This window comes from Eleutherodactylus coqui, chromosome 11, assembly GCF_035609145.1.
Source record: "Eleutherodactylus coqui strain aEleCoq1 chromosome 11, aEleCoq1.hap1, whole genome shotgun sequence".
NCBI lineage: Eukaryota > Metazoa > Chordata > Amphibia > Anura > Eleutherodactylidae > Eleutherodactylus > Eleutherodactylus coqui.
In genome coordinates this window covers 109972919-109989753 of record NC_089847.1, presented here as the reverse complement: position 1 = coordinate 109989753, position 16835 = coordinate 109972919, and the positions used below count along the sequence as shown (strand labels likewise).

General features: G+C 42.3%; 1 protein-coding gene across 2 annotated transcripts in view; it reads left to right on the top strand.

Annotated features, from left to right (window-relative positions):
- Positions 1–16835, top strand: part of MPPED2 (metallophosphoesterase domain containing 2) — a 170643-nt gene that overhangs the window by 67259 nt on the left and 86549 nt on the right. For both annotated transcript variants that reach the window (XM_066583232.1, XM_066583233.1), the window contains exon 4: positions 13166–13391. In XM_066583232.1, the coding sequence (XP_066439329.1) occupies positions 13166–13391 (226 nt within the window). The remainder of the gene's footprint in view (positions 1–13165; positions 13392–16835) is intronic.

The following is a 16835-nucleotide window of genomic DNA, read 5'->3' as shown; positions in this document are numbered from 1 at the left end:
TTAAGGAGAATAAGTCCGACCCCCTTTAATGCAAATTGCAATTTTTAAACTCTCAGAATCCGGCCTCCTTTTCCAATATATTACCAATGTGCTCCATATAAGCCATATGTGATCTCCTAGCTAGACTACTGCAATATTTTACCCTATAGCCTCCTGCAAAAAAAACTGTCTAGAGCATCTTCATGAGCCACCCCTTTAAGTATCTTAACTGGCTGGATAAAGGAGTTTGCAGTACAGTCAAATGTTCCTTTATTGTTTTTGGAAGGTCAGGATAAAAGGTGGCTGACTAGGCAATGGTGCGCCGGAGTTCACATAACGGTAAATTAGAATGGAGCTGAATGTTTTCATTCAATGTTCCCTTCTCCACGTGGATCTTCCTTTTGATAACTAATCTGGAGAATTATGTGGGTAGTGCTGGAAAACTTCCAGTGAAGAGGTATATTATCTGGCTGAGGTTCCCGAGTTCACCTCTGGTTTCTGAAATATTGGACAAAAGACAACTTCTCAGAGCACATTCTCCGAAACCGAGGCATGCGATAAAGGCAACACGGGAAGAATTTCGTTTATAATGAGCTTCCCTGGCCATATGGATACATTTGCATAGTTCCAGACAATCAAGTCTTTGTGACATGTTGCACAGCTCCTTCAATAGATAATTAAAGATGAAGCAGAAATAGATTTTTATCATGTTAAAATATACAGCAAGTAACTGAAATATTATTACAAGTGAATGAGATGATTGATTAAGATTACTTAAAACCGGCTCATACATGTTCTTGAAGGAAGTTAATCCTCTCTTTAAAACTTGTGCAGAATTAGAAAAACTTGAGAATGGGGGCCCCGAAGTTCTCAAACTAAATAGAGCAGTGGTTACACGTGGGATTTGTTTATTTCAACGGGACTAACGAAGATAGACGAGCACTTCAACTTGGCTATCTCTGGCAGTCCCATTGAAATGAATGGAGTGGGAGTGTACATGTGTGACGGCTGCTCCGTCCGGGCACCATCAGGACTCCTGATTTTATAATCTGTTGGGATTGCGACAGTTGGACACCCACTGATCAGTGCATTAGAGTGGGAGGTGCTGTTCATGGTGGCTGTTACAGTATATCTCACACCCAGTATATCTCCCAAGGTCCTTTACAATACAGGTCTCCGAAATCCTGTCCTGAAGGTTGGGCTGGAAGTGCTGCTGCCTCTATCTGTTCCACACTGCTAGTGTGGGGTTTTTTGCATCACTGCTCTGGAGTATTTGCAACCTGCACTAAGCACCTTTCTCCTCCAGATGTTGGATCCAGAAATGGCTGTGAGGAACAGTGAAGAACTGTCCCCTTAGCCAGCTGTCTTGCTCACTTTTCACTACACCTCAATCTGCTCTTCTGTAACTTTTCTAGAACATTGCATCAACTTGTATAACTTTTGCGCCTCCCATCAGCTTTGTGCTGGAAGAGCTGGAAGAGCCGAGTCACTGGGCTGTATTTCTAGACGGTTCTAAATAAAACTCTATACTAGCCACCACCTTCAAGATGAGACATTACACAAAAATTCCAAAAGTATGTTTAAAGTCATATTTATACAACTTTCCCCAAACTTCCAGAATTATTTCTATGTAGTGACCATTCTGGGTCACTACAGATCACTATTGCTTACTTATCCTTTGGTTTATTTTGTTGGGCAACCCTTTTAGTGATAAGAATACACACAGTGGTCTTGATTAGCAAAGCTGTTATCAAAAATGCATAAAAATAACATAGGTTTGGAAGTTTTTTGGTAAAAATATACCCTAAGAAAAGTCGATCAACTTCTGATTGTGAGGATATGCCTCCATCGATGGTTAGGCACAGCAGCTTGCCCCTACATGCTTCTGCGCTTGGTTTCACAGCAGGACCCCATTTCCTTGAACACATTCACTCTGGAGACCACCGCTACCCCTTCACACTGATGATTGGTGGACAATGATCTCAGGGGTCATGCAGGATAGACCATGAATATTTTTTTCCCTAGAATGTTTTTTTACAGTAGTGTTCATTATAACAAGTATTAAAATCTACTTCCTATGCTGATATTTGAGCTACTGTTTGAACCCAACGTAGGATTAGGATGGGTTGTTGGCTCTTGCGTTGGGGAAGCATCTCATGAAGTGACTAGGGTTCAGGCAGTAAAGTGTTAGAGAAAATGAGTTAAAGAATGAATGTTGTATTCTGTTATTACCTTATGTAACCCCGGAAAAGCCTGGAAGAAAAAAAAGAAATACCCGGTTTGAAACAAGGATCCTCTTGTATCTCTACGATCTCAAAGACTGCTTGGGAAGTTCTGTTTTTGTGTCTACTGTCCAGACTCCAAATTCTTAGAAAGCCTATCGGCAGTAATGTAAGGCATCTATTATTAGGTTGGATATAATATAACTGCATTGTTGGATTATTATTATGCCAAAATTGTTGGGAAATACAATTTACTCCATACGGATGTATCCTATTATAGTTTACTATTATTATTGCGTGTTTAGCCCCTAAGAATTTTTGATTTTGAATTTTTTGAAGAGGTTACCTTGGATTAGATTAGAGCTGCATTGAAAACCACACTTGTTCATATCCTTATCCAATATTACAGAACAGCCACAATTACTTGAATTGCCCTGAATAGGCTTCTGTGTGCCCTAATGGTCTATGAAAAGAGGTTATCCTGAAGGGTCAGTAAGTTTTTGACATAAATAACGTGGATAATATTTTTCATCATGCCCCAAGAAGGGTCCAAGATGTAAATACATTTTTCAAGGCCTTATCGTTGAACACAAATGCACATAAGAGCTTCTTGCATATTGGACTTGACGTTTATGGTGGATCAAAGGTGGAACCAAACCCCACCCCTGTTCGCACACCTCAACCTTCCCTATTTAGATATATCTATGCTAATTGGTGTAATAATAAAAGAACGGCATCATGTGGAATATTTATTAAGACTTGTAAAGATGCAAATTATGGTGCACGATTATAATTTGTGACTTTTGAGCTTCTTACTCCAGCTCTTCTCTAAAAGTTGGTGGGACAAGGCCAAATGAGTTCATGGCCTTGTGGGCCCATCAGATTTACTATAATTTACACCAGAAACTGGCATAAATTATAACTGAAACCAATGCCAGCTTGTACCTAGCTTAGATTTCAGTCTGACCATATGGAACAGCAGCCAGATGCGACATTTGTATTGAGGCTTATGTCTTTTAAAGGGGGTCATTCCAAAATCTAAAGCGCTTTCGATTCAGTGGGGGTCTCACCAATGAGAGCCTATCCAATCCTGAGAATGGGGATCTCATGTCCCCTTTTCATCACCGCAGGTTTGCTTTACCCTTTCGCAGTGACGTCAGATTGATGTTCCATTCGTTTCAGTAGGACTAACGGAAATTGCTGAGCACTTAGCTATTTCCACCAGTCACTATTATCATTAGTTGTAACGTAATAGCACCACATTGCTATCTTAATGCCTCATGGCAAAAGTGGATTTGTAGCTTTAGCCTCAAATTTGTTTAAAGATTGGTAATCAATCGTTGGATATTTGGAAGAGCAGACATTTCCCTCAACATAGTGCCAATATATGCTGCAATACCACACAGATAATGCCTTCTCATTGATCCCTGTCCACAGTAGAGTTGATTGCCTAATTTCTCAATATCAGACACTCGCATACAGACTGGTCAACTAAAGCCAATTAGCCAAACGTTTTGAAGCCAGTGAAGAAACCCATGAGAACATGAAGGGATGTAAATGCCATATATATAAGTGGCCTGGCTTGGATGGAGGCATATGGCAGAAGAGGCACTAACAAGTAGTGATGAGCAAACTTTTGAAAAGTTTGGTTTGGTTTGTTCGCCAAGCTATTGCAAACAGTTTGGTTCGAACCAAACTGGAAGTTTACTAAAACCCCTAAACTGGTGTATAACACTAAGAGCTCTTGTATAATACTCTTAAGGGGGGGTTTTCATGTCTCATAGTGTTATACACCAGTGTTCAGCACTAGTGTTTAGTGAACCAAACCGGTAGAGCCCTGTTTCCGGGTAGAGCTTTGCCAAAAGCTTCAGTTTGGGTTCATGCCAAAGTGAACTTTTAGCAAAGTTAGACCCAAAAAAAGGTTCTACCGCTTTGGTTTGCTCAATACTACTAAGAAGTTACTGTGCTGTGGCCAGGGCATTCAGATATGAGTAGGGCAGCAAACTGAATTCCAGTCCTGGTGTGGAAAGCCTACCTACGACTCCGAAACAAATGATCCCCTGGTCGAATTTAATGCCATGGTCTCGGTACCGCAAAGCAGCAGAGAAAGCTATCCACTGTACCTCCATCAGTTATACAGAAGTGTGTTCCGCCATTAACCCTTTCCAATCCACTGTCTGACCTGTGAAGACATTATGATTTAAGGCTGTACAGCTCCGATGTTGGTAGACATCCGTCGAGGTTCTCTTACTGTATATTGCCTGCCTCTCTGCTGTCGGAGCCTATCCAACGTGTCACCTCATGCAGTACTGGCTTTAGCCAGCAGATAGCGCCGTTGTATAACAGCAGAAAAAGAGTAAGCCCCCTAGGAAAACCAGGATACAAATTGGATTGGAAAAGATTAATCTATATCACTGGACGATTCTTGTGCCATCCAAAGAGTATGAGCTCAATTACAAAGCTAAAATATTGCTTAAGCAAAAGAAATTACTCGTTTTTTTCCTCCTCTTTACTAATATTATTTGATGGCCCTAAATGTTGTTTGAAAATCTCCTCCTGAGTAGGGCGAATGGCGTTTGTTTGTGGTAATTGAATTTCTAAGCGCTTGCTCTGTCACTTTCCAATATGGGCTAAGTCAATTGGAACTTATGATTTCATTGCTTTCTGGAGGAAAGTAGTATGTAAATTGATCCAGGATGTGTTCGGAGAAAGCAGTTTGGAAATTGAGATGGCTATTATTTATCGTGTTATAGCTGCATCTGGTCGATGAGGTCCCATGTCATATTCTATTAGACAAAAACGAGGCCCGAATTCGCCCCCGTAGGGTTTATTTGTGGATAGAATGTCTTCATAGCTGCCAGTTTGTATAGCTATTACTGGCTATGAGCAAACATTTTGATTGGAAATCATGATCTCCCAGGAGCACAGATGTTGCGGATTGGGGATGGCGGTAGTAGTTGTAGTGTGACTGGAAAGCTTGAGGAAACTTTCGACTAGTGTGGCCAAAAAGGGAAGGAAGGAAGCGTCCACAGCAGTTCTGCTTTCATTTAGCTATGTGCACTGGAGAATTTGCATTCAAAACCAGAATGTGGGCAGTATCTATGTTTTTTTTGGTTTTTTTTGGGTGGGGGTGTTTTACATGCAGCTCTTTTTGAAGAAAGAAAAGAGGGGCCCCCATAGCAAAGATCAAAATGGGTCCCATATAAAGATGCTGAATATTGGCACCCAGAGCAACAGGGTCTTCTATTTTTTTCCCATTCACTTCCTTTCTATGACCCTTTAAGGCTATTGTCAACCCCCCTTTTTTTAGCAATTCAGTTCCTCCAGAAAGTGGAGTCCTGCACTGGTACCATTTTAACAGTAGAGAAGGGGTTAGAGCAACACATCACTGGGCCCTTACCCTCCCTGCCAATGGACCCAATAGCAGCTGCATCTTCTGTCTCTATGGTATGTATGCCCTTGCACCAGTAGCAATTGGTTAACTGGATGCTGATATTTGTGCCCTACCAGGGTTCTGCCCACGAGTGCAGTTGCACCCAAGAAATGGTTGTAGAAAGTTAAGGTCAAAACTGGTGCAGCATAGTACAGGCCCGCAATAACAGGGTTAGTAGGGGGTGGTAACAAGGTTTAAGGTCTTATGGTTTAGTTAGAAAGTGCTTGTGTGGAAGAGAGTGAGTGCATGGTTTAATTTGATGGGGGACAAGTCAAAAGAGGAAAGGTTGGGGTAGTACCTTTTAGATGCAGAGAAGGAATCCATTTCCTTTGGGAGCCTGGTTCAGTAAGCAGAATCCAGAAAAGGCATGGTGTTGTGGATTGAAGCTGGGTGAGGCAAGATTCAGAATACAATGCAGCAGATGGAGTAACCAAAGTGTACCATATTTACATAAGAAGACTGATATACTATTAAACAGAATAGTGATAAGTATGCAATGAAACTTTCACCTTCAATTATCTAGACATCCCATACTATCAACTATAAAGTAGTAATGCCTTCAGTATGATATCAGGATATATTTGCTAATATTGATATAGCCTAATAAAATATAGATTATGTAACAGAATACCCTTTGGGGGTGAACACTCTTGCAACTCTAAGGTCAATTCTGTTCCCCCTGAAAAAATGTCTCACAGTCCAGTCTCTTTCTCCAAAGGCAATTAGAAACCCATCTAACAGGCCTGCTGGGGAATTATTGCCCATCACTAATGGTGTGCCACCACAAGTCTCAGCTGTGGCTGGCCTCACTTACAATTTGATGCACAGTAATCACAGCCTCACCGACTCCAGAGATTCGCCAGCGTTGTCTGGGGGTCAGAGACACTCTTCTCTACTGTCTATTTCTTTGCGGTTACTGATAGGCTCTTCGAGATCCAGGGCCATTGTGGCTCCTCTCTCTCTTCTACCTCCTAGCCTTGTGGACTTTTTATATCAAGTCATTCACCAATCAGTGAGTTCGTAGTGAGCATGCTCAGTTGTGTTGTGCCAAATTTGGTGCACATTTTACTGCACATTGTGAATTTGGCACAACTATTGGCTCATTTCTCCAGTTCATCTCAATTACAACATTATCCAGTTGAAAGTAGGCCTTGTATAGTACAGAGTATTAAGGCAGCAGTATGCAGTCCTAAGGTTGCAGGTTCAATCCCCACATTGTTCAGGTAGCCGGCTCCAGGTTGACTTAGCCTTCCATCCTTCCGAGGTCAGTAAAATGAGTACCCAGCTTTCTGGGGGGTAATAAATAAATTACCTGAAAGCGCTGTTGAATAAGTTGGTGCTATACAAATAACAAGTCCCTTTCTCCCCCTCAGCTAAGAAAAGACATCAACGGGTCTTGACTTAAAATTATTAGTGGGAAGGTTTGGTGGTACTCATAAGCATAAATGGCGGATAAAGGCCACCTTCTCTATCGGTCTTCGATGAAACCCGTTTTTTACCATTCCTACCATCTGTTGTTTTCATTAGCTGCAAATGGCATCGTCTTTTCTATTAAACTTTATGTAGTTGAAATCTGTACATGCATGCGGGTTCTAGGGCTGGCACTGCTGCCACTGTGTCTCTTAACACTCAGTTAACATTAACGCCTCAGCTGCTAGGCCCCATGAAAATTAATGAAGCCTGACGCATAGGGAGTGAAAGGTCAAAGCCTGAACTTCCGCTGTGCTTGTGCTGTTTTGTTGTCTGCCACAGTGTTAACAAAAGGTGGAAGACTCATCTTGCTGTGCCCAACACACACTCTTCACAGGAGCTAATTCCCCCTCCTCCGTTCTCGATTAACCCTGGGACTGGAGCAGTGTTACACCTCAGAGATTCCACATCGGGAGACAACATTTCATGGTGCTATGGAGGACTAAGGAGAAAGGATAAGATTCTCTTCTACTCACCAACAGATATTCAATCTCAATGCTCAGATTCTAATTTTATATATATGCTCAGATTTTGGGGGGGAACCGGTTTTATTCACTTGTTTTTGTGTTTTTTTTGGTTTTTTTTCGCGTTAACTATAATTTGCATCATTGTGTTTCCTTCTGTTTTTTTTTTCTTCTTCTAAACTGAAGTCTAAAAGTATTTTTCACTCCTGGGAGACTTTTTAATGTTTCCCGCTTGGAAAAGAAAATTGCTACTCTGTAAAATTCACAAATAATCGAGCATGTTGTGTCTTTTTTTTGTGATGGACGCAAAGTTCTTTACAACTTTTTATGTTTGGAATATATTGACGTTGCCAAGCCGCCTTAGTCTTGTAAAAGGGAGTGTATTACCTCTGGTTATGCTAATTAAAACCAGACAGCAATTTTCTGTTTATTTTAATGTTTTTATCTTCTGATTGTCGTTTTCTTTTTCTTCAATTCTCTGTATAGGATTATGAGGTGGCCATTTTTTCTTAGCTGCTGTTAATGGCACTCACAGATTCTTTGAGGCGGCTACATGGAACAATAGGCAGGAGATGGTCATTGACTTCTATGGAAGAGTGTTACTGGCATGCTCTGTGACCTGTGCAGAGGTTATTGAGGTGACCTGTGACCATCACCTATTGTGAATGGTGGATCCTGGGCTGTGCCTGTGTTACCTTTTATTGTAATCTTGCCTGTAATTATAATGAGATGAGTACTGAAAAGTTTTCTCTAAAGAACAAGAAGAGACTATTAGGCTTAGTGACTGGAATGAAAACAGCAAGATATTAGGATTTTTTTTTATTATACATAGTGCCATATAAAATGAAAAAAAAATCTAAAAAAATGCCAACATTAAAAAACATTCCCTTTAAGAAATTATTTTCTAGGGATTTTTCTTCCGGTATTAGTGTATTTTGATGCCACCGGAAGCTAGAGGTTTGACAGGAGGAACGCCTCTCTCACACCCCTAGCTTCTGATTGGCTCAAGCCTGTAAGGTACTTTCTTTTCAGTCTCGCAGCTGGCCTCTTGCCTCCTGTCTGCCCCGCAAGTCCTCTACTCCCTGTGTGTCCGTGGCCACTGGACAGTGCAGAGAGGGCGACGGGTAAGTGGCTGTGGGGCCTCCGCCACTGCCCTCCAGCCTCCGCGTCCCCCTGCCTCCCTCCCTCAGTGACGGTCAGGGCCGCAGGTCCCCCACTCCCTCTGTGTCTGCGGCCACTGCAGAGTGAAGAGAGGCCGACGGGGAAGTGGCTCTGCCATCCCTGCCTCTCCCTCACTGTCCGCTGCTGGCCTCCAGCCTCCGCATCCCCCTCTCCCTCCGTTACTCACTGTGAGGCATCGCAATACTGCGGCCGCCGCTAGTCCCCCAGAGTCCAGCGCCGCTGCTTAGTGCAGGGAGCCCGATGGGGAAGCAGTGCTGCCGCTCACTCTGTCTCCCCCACCGCTGCACAATGCAGGCAGGCGGCCGGGAAAGCCGCTGTGCCGCCACTCCCTCACTGTCCGGTACGCAGCACACTCCAACGCCGGCTAAGGCGCTGTTAGCGAGTGCCAGGACCTGACGTGGGGGAGTGGCCAGCCTGTCAAGCAGACTGTATCTTTTCGCCACCCACACTTCTGGTGGCGTCAAGATACATTAATACCTTTTCTTCCCTCCTTCTTTCTTTTTCCTCTTTAGTTGCCTCCTTCTTATTTGTCGCCTACTTAGTTGTCTCCTTCTTCCAAACTTTTTGGGTGCAGGTTAAACTTAAGGCCCATTTACATGCAACGATTATCACTCAAAATTCATTCAAAATATTGCAAATGAGCGATAATCATTGCGTGTAAACACTACCATCGTGCACTTTTCGTTTGAATGATGATTTTAAGGTCAACTTAAAATCCAACGTTAAGCCGCAGAGCGATAAAGTATGTCTCAACAGACTGTATACGGGGTTCTCTGCTGGAGGCGGGAGATTACATTGCTTTCTGCTGGCAGTCCCGAAAAGAACAATGCAGCTGTGTGCAGAGCCAAGCTCACATGCTGGGCTCTGCAAACAGCTCCCAGAGACCCATTTACATGCAAATGAAGATGATAAAGGGTTAATGGACATTAGTGTCCATTAACACTTTATGCAAAAAGATCGCTAACTTTTTACATTTCTTTTATTTGCTATACCAGTTGGAAATAGTAAAACAAAATAAAGCCTCCTACATATAATTGAATATATCCATACACAAAGCAAATGTATGCCAAAATATTTTCCTTAAGCTTTCAATCATTTTGCTACACATACCATATATGGCACAGGATACCCTGCTTTTCAGTAAGGCATTGACAGTCGTTTGCTATATCTGTAATTAGAGTTAATTTTTTTTCAGGCGCGGGAAGGGAAGGGGAGGGGGGAATAGAAAATATATGCCACAGGTGCCCTGAAAAGGTGGAAACTAAAAGTTCAAAAAGTCAAATTTTTTTTTTTCCTGATGGTACGTATTAGGGTCTGCAGTGACACATTTGTTACTACATGGAGTGATCTTGATGAATCTTCTACACAGATTTATGCTTATATGTGGCCACATTTCCTACTAGGTCCTTTTGTAAGGCCTGAACTGCACAGAGGGCACTAGGTCCTCATTATATGGCTCATGCAATATATGTATTTGAAGGTATGTTTAATTTGATTTTATAAATATTACATATAGTGTCAACTTAGGGGATATCTCAATAAGATCGCCATCCCTGGGATACAGTGTTTTACCTTGGTGTGCCAGCTCCCACAGGTATTGGCTATGTTTGTCTCTTTCCTTGGTCAGGAGTCATTCTTGAGAAGCTCATAACTTCTTATGTTGAGCCCTCCTACCTGACTGCTAATTAAAGAGGTTTTTCAGGCAAATACTATTGATGATCTTTCCTCAGAATAGGTCGTCAATAGTTGGTAAGTTGGCGTCCACCACTTGGGACCCCGGCCAATATGTTGATCAGGCACCTACCAACGTGCAGGGGTACAGAGTGGAAGCAGCTCCAAACCCTGTGTAGTGGCTGGCACTGGTAATTGCAAGCGCAGCTCTCATTGATTTTAATGACAACTGCACCTGACCTTACAAGCAATGGCCACTACACAGTGGCCGGAGCACCAGCTTTTGCTCCATATCCCTGTGCGTTGTGACATTAGCAGCAGGTAGCTGATCGGCTGGAGTCCGAGAGGTAAACCCCAACCGATCAACTATGGATGACCTATCAATATTATTTGCCTGGAAAACCCCTTTAAGTTCTAAAGCCAGCACAAATTCAGGTAACACCCTTTACTTGTGGACCACTTTTTTACACTTTGGCCCCATAGTGGCCCAAACACGCTCTTAGAGTGGATACTTTGCCAATATATATGCAATATAATGTTTTCTTTCAACTTTGCGACCTATGTATTCACCCTCACACTCTAAGCAATAGATAATTTGTATTTGCTATACACGCTTCCAGCCTACATCACATGGACTTGGCCAAATGTAATTGCAAGAAGTATTGATTGTTACTGTAATCATCCTTTGCCCGTAGGCTCTTTGCAGTACATTGGGTCAAGTTATTACAACACCTACTTATAGCACAGAGTACATATTGGTGGTGTTCCACAAACACCTTGGCAGATATAATTATAAAGACAACCAGCACTTGTGAGAGATACATTTTCTGGAGATGTCCTTGAAAACTAAAGATTTTACCCTTAAAGAAAATAGAAGAACACTGGAGCCATTTGTATTAGGCGTGATTGAAGAATACATTTCAGGAGGTAGTAGTTCAGCGGCCCTTTCCTCTACCGAAGTAGCTTGCACACCGTCTGTATCTCATTATGATTGTAGGTGGATTGGGCTAAAAACTTTTTTGGTGTGTTTGTGGAAAGTTAGTAAAAGTTTTGTGGTCCATCATCCAGTAACCCAACAAGGGCCAAACTAAAAAATGTATTTTTATAGACCAAGATAAGAAAAGAATGGAAAGGGCTTCTTGACTTCAAAAATAAATTAGCAAATATGCTTACACCTTATTAGGACCCGTTGAAGGCTCTTCCACTCAGCAACCCCATCCATATGCTACAACGAGAAATGCATCTGTAGATTCTTGGTATCCATTAAAATCGTGGGGCACTGATTAATGTGAGTGAGGGCGACCCAGTGCTACTTACAGTGGCTATGTAGGAGGACTTCTAGCAATCAGCATGTATTTGTGTGGTAAGCAACATGAAGGGTGTCCCAGCTGAAAGTCTCATTAGAGTGAGTCCGCCGTTTTGCTTATGTATAAGGGTTTATGCTGGGGCTCCCTATATTATTGTTTTGTTCTTTGAATATTGTAAGGTTTTACTACAATATGTGCCTTTAAGAAGGGATGGCACATAAGATGCGGAGGAAACGAAAATTGAGCTAGCGCCATTTTATATTAGTGTGGTTTAGCAATGGAGAGAGTAGGACGTTGGTTTCCAGTTACGAATCTGCCCTACTGATATGGGGCAGATATGCCAGCGAACAGAGTCAATTTGTGTAGGCAAGAAGAGAAGAGTTACGGCAGGTTGATGTGTTTAACTGCTCCCTGTCAATACTCCTGTGCCTGGGTAACCCTCTTCAAGAAAAACTGAAGATTCCTTCTGGTGAGCTAAACCGGAGCGAATTGCTCACTTCCGGAGTTTGTTTACACTATAGACCTTTACTGTTCACAACTACCTGTTCACCCGTTTATGTAGCAAGTACTGCCCCATTGAAGTTTTACCGGTGTTGGAATGTTAATAAAGGAAAGCTACAAGTTGTAATAAATTAGACGTTGAAGTTTGATGTAGAAATTTAGAACCCATGTAACTTGCTTTGCTGTGCTATGGAGGCTAAGACTCGGATGAGGGATCAAGAAATGTTGTTTCCTCCCAGGGAGCACCTGTGCACTCCGGTTGGCCCCAAACCATTTGGCACACCAGGTAGGCCCACCATCATGGGCTAATTGGACCTGGTTTCTGAACCCATCATTGAACTTGGGCCTACCATAACAGATGAAATACTGTGGACAGTGCTAGGTACGGGCAAAAGAGAAGGGTATACTCATACTTGTGTCTTACTTTAATACTTCATCTTCTCAATAATACTTTAAATCACCGTTGCGTCACTCCGGGAAGTGTCCTCCACTCTGGGAAGTCACTTCTAATCTGCCCATTGAGCGTCTCCTGAGCTCTGATTAACAGCTGTAATGGTGTCTGGTTGGACACTACTGCTGTCAGAGCTGGGGTACAGTTTAATAGACAGACTAGCGGGCACTTTAGAAAGAAGGCCCGTCATCATGGCACTTGCGATAGCAGCATTCCATGGATTAAAAGTTAATAATTATCATCAAATGAAGTCATAGTCACATATGGGAGTACACCCCTCTCCCTTGCTCTTACTTAGGGCTACCAGTAGTTATGCACTGGCAAAACTGTTGACCAACATCCCATTAACTTAAAGGGGTATTTCCATCTCGAGAACTCTTCCAAAAAATGAGAAAAAAATTAAGAGAAACCAAATTTTTGTTTTTTTTTTCCTTGTTTTTGATTTTCAATGAAAGTAATTTTTTTTTTCTTCTTCTCCCTTGCAGGATCGTTACCCTACGAATATAAAATAGTGATTGCAGGGAATCATGAACTTACTTTTGATAAGGAATTCATGGCAGATCTTGTTAAACAGGATTACTACCGCTTTCCCTCAGTTTCCAAATTGAAACCTGAAGACTTTGATAATGTGCAATCACTCCTCACTAACAGTATTTACTTGCAAGATTCAGAAGTAACTGTGAAGGGATTCAGAGTATACGGCGCACCATGGTGAGTAACCTTTTGAATATTGTTATCAGCTGCTGAGATTACTCTTCCCTCCGTCTGCCTGGCGGACTATTGTTATTAATACAGTATATGTGCTGTGAGTGATTGTAGGCAGGCAGCTAATTTTTAGGCAGCTTATTCAGACTTTCTTGGATAGGACTTATAAAATGTATTAGGTTTCCTGTTCTGTTCTTTGTCTTGTTGATCTGGGGCAAATGCAAGTGTTGAGTTTAGGTTTTACGGCCGAAAGTTTATAATATCAAATTTTAATGGTCCTTGTGTTTGTTTTTACATGTTCAGATAACCCGTAGACCTAATGGTAGCCATACTTTCATATACATTTTAGTAGGTGAGGCTTGTTGAAAATGTATGACCCCGTGTCTCTTATTCCATTATGAAGGTGCCAATCAGTCCAACTTTGGCCTCGTAACTGAAATGTCCATTAGTCAAATCTCATCCAAACCTATCACGACTGGATGTTCTTATGGGGCAAGGCCACATGACTGTTTCACCATTTACAGGTTATGGTTAGGCTCACACCTCGTTATTGGTGTATGTACAGCTTTCCATCATAGGGTTCCATTTGAACCCTTTTTGAAGGACACAATAGCATAGTGAACCACCCATCACTTCTACCAAAAATTACAGAAACAAGTGGAAACCAGGTCAAAAGGAGAACAAAGTTTGCACCTTTGAGCTCTGTTTGATTCATTACAGTCAATGATTCCAAGATTGCTTCCATTAGAGTATCATGTTGGAAAGCTGGATGTGTACCAATAATGAGGTGTGAACCCAGCCTGTTTATTACAGCACTTATTATTTTTGGCCTAGAGAGACTGTTTGCTTCTTCTACTATAAGTCTGTAAATGTAAATGTTGCCCGCACCCAAAGTAGACTGCAACTTACAGGCCGAAACAATTTTTTTCACAATGTACACTGTTGAATTATTTCTAACAGCACTAAGGTGCTAATAAATATTCATGACATACTAGTGATAATGAGTGGCAGGGGCGTAACTAAAGGCTCTGGGGCCCTGATGCAAAAGGTGAGCTGGGCCCCCCCCTCTATCTGTATCTGTACCCGTACCCATACTTAAACCATGCTGCACAGAGACATAACTTGAAGCTTCTGGGCCCCAATGCAAAACCTGTAACAGGGCCCCCCAGCTATAATGATTTATTCTTATTACTGGGCTCCCTATATGGAGAAGAGAGGCCTTATGGGCCCCCTAAGGCACCTGGGCCCAGGTGCAACCGAATCCCCTGCACCCTCTATAGTTACGCCCCTGATGAGTGGAACACCACCATGTTATCCATCAAAATGGCTACTTAGATTGTCTGTTGAAGGCCAAGGGTACGATAACCAGACAAGCTCATGTTCTGTCGGTCATTTGATCAAGATGTGAAGTCTCTTTCACTCCCTCGCTGCAGTCGGAGTACATCCCTAATGAATGAAGTTCTCATAATTTCTATTATGCTATGATCTTATGGTTCCCAACCACCCTGATTTTTAAAATCTCTTAAGTGTGATATGGTTTTGTCTGCAAATATGCAAATTAGAATGAAGCTTTGATTGACATGGACCAGGAGCACAGTTTAGAACCAGAGGATTGAGCATGAGATGACGTCACAGCATCAACTCCGGCCCATGTGATTCTCAACCAGCACATGCTTAGTTTATTTTGATGCTGAACTCCGATGGAGAGACTTCTCTGTTGATGTGTGGATTGATTGGTCAGCTGGGAAGTGTCTATCCCAGCTGGCCAATGAACTTTAGTTTGTACACATTTATTGCAGCTCCTCCTCTCAGAGGGTACCAGTTATACTCTGTCTGAAGGTGCTTCTGATCAAGCTGGCAGCTTATGTTCTAGTTCTATGTCTCAGTTCAGATAAGTCTGTTTGGTTATCCACTTTGTCTGGGGTGTCGTCACATCTTTTCTCAGGAACATTTGTGGTTCATATACTTGACATCTAGCTTTTCATCTTCCACTATACAAATCTCCTTTTAATATATTTGTAAAACATCTACTGGAGCCACATTCCCTATTTCCAAACAGGAAAAGTCAGATTCCTGAATGTGGGGTTGCCCTCATCAGGGCGATCACTCAGCTTTTAGGTAGAGTATCTTCGCATTAGTAGGTTAGGGTCATATTCCTACTTTTGGGTTTCCTTATGTAATTGTTATCCACATGTGTTTCTTGTATGTATACATTCGTCCTTATAAGGACATGACATTACGTCTGATCCAGACGTGGTGTTTTGCGTCCGGCACGCAAGTAGCATACTAGAGTGTTTGGGTTTTTGCCTTCACATGGGCGAGAAAATCTCGTACAAATATGAACCAAATTGTTACACATGAGCGATTATTTTTTTCTTCCCCCTCATAGTACCGTGATGTGAGAAACAAATCGAATCACACTCTATCTGGCTGCATAATCTCGCATTTCAGCCCCATTGCTTCCACTTAGCCAGCGTTAGCAGCACCAGCCCCATTGAAAGGAGTGGGAGAACTCTGCGATCCTCTGCCATGGCTGTGACAGCCGCGCCGGAGGATTCTTGCATCCCCAAAGTGATGTGAGGCTGTTTTCACATGAAAACACTTTGCATTCCATGGGGCTTTCACATGGGTGGCGAGGGCAATATCGGGCTGTGTTTCATGGCCAGATATCGTCCTTGCCCATGTGAAGTTAGCCTTAGGTATCCGTATATAAAAGCTAAATCTTAATTGGCCAGTAAGGCTTCCAAATTTTAGCAGAAAAGGGTTGGGAAAAACGTTCTTTTCTTATAGTATAGTATGGCCTATGCGTAATCTGTACAATGGGGTGAGAAATAGAAAATTTTTCTAATTTTTTTTTATATCTTCCATTAAAGCATCTAATATTCAGATCTGCATGTAGAAATATATTAAGGATTGACAAGAATAACTATTTGATGGATGGAGGTTCAAACTATGAATACAGAGTTTTGGTCCCTATGATATAACACTACATTTATGGGTTGTATTTTTGGACTTTTCTTGATAAGGTTATTTTTGAAGTATTTGGATCATTGAGGTATTGATACCAGATTAATTTATAATGGTACTCGGTAGAGATGAGCGAACGTACTCGTTTAGGGCGTTTTTGCACTGGAGCACCGCTTTTTCCGAGTAACTGACTACTCGGGCGAAAAGATTTGGGGGGCGCCAGGGGTGAGCGGGAGGTTGCAGAGGGGAGTGGGGGGGGGGGAGAGAGAGAGATCCCCCCTGTTCCCCACTGCTACCCCCCGCTCCACCACGGCCCCCCCGAATCTTTTCGTCCGAGTAGTCAGTTACTCGGAAAAAGCGGTGCTCCAGTGCAAAAACGCCACAACAGAGCACGCTCGCTCATCTCTAGTACTCGGTTGATGAGAGCACATCTTTAAAAAAGTTCTCCCTGACTTGCTGTCCACACCAATATTCTTCGCTGAG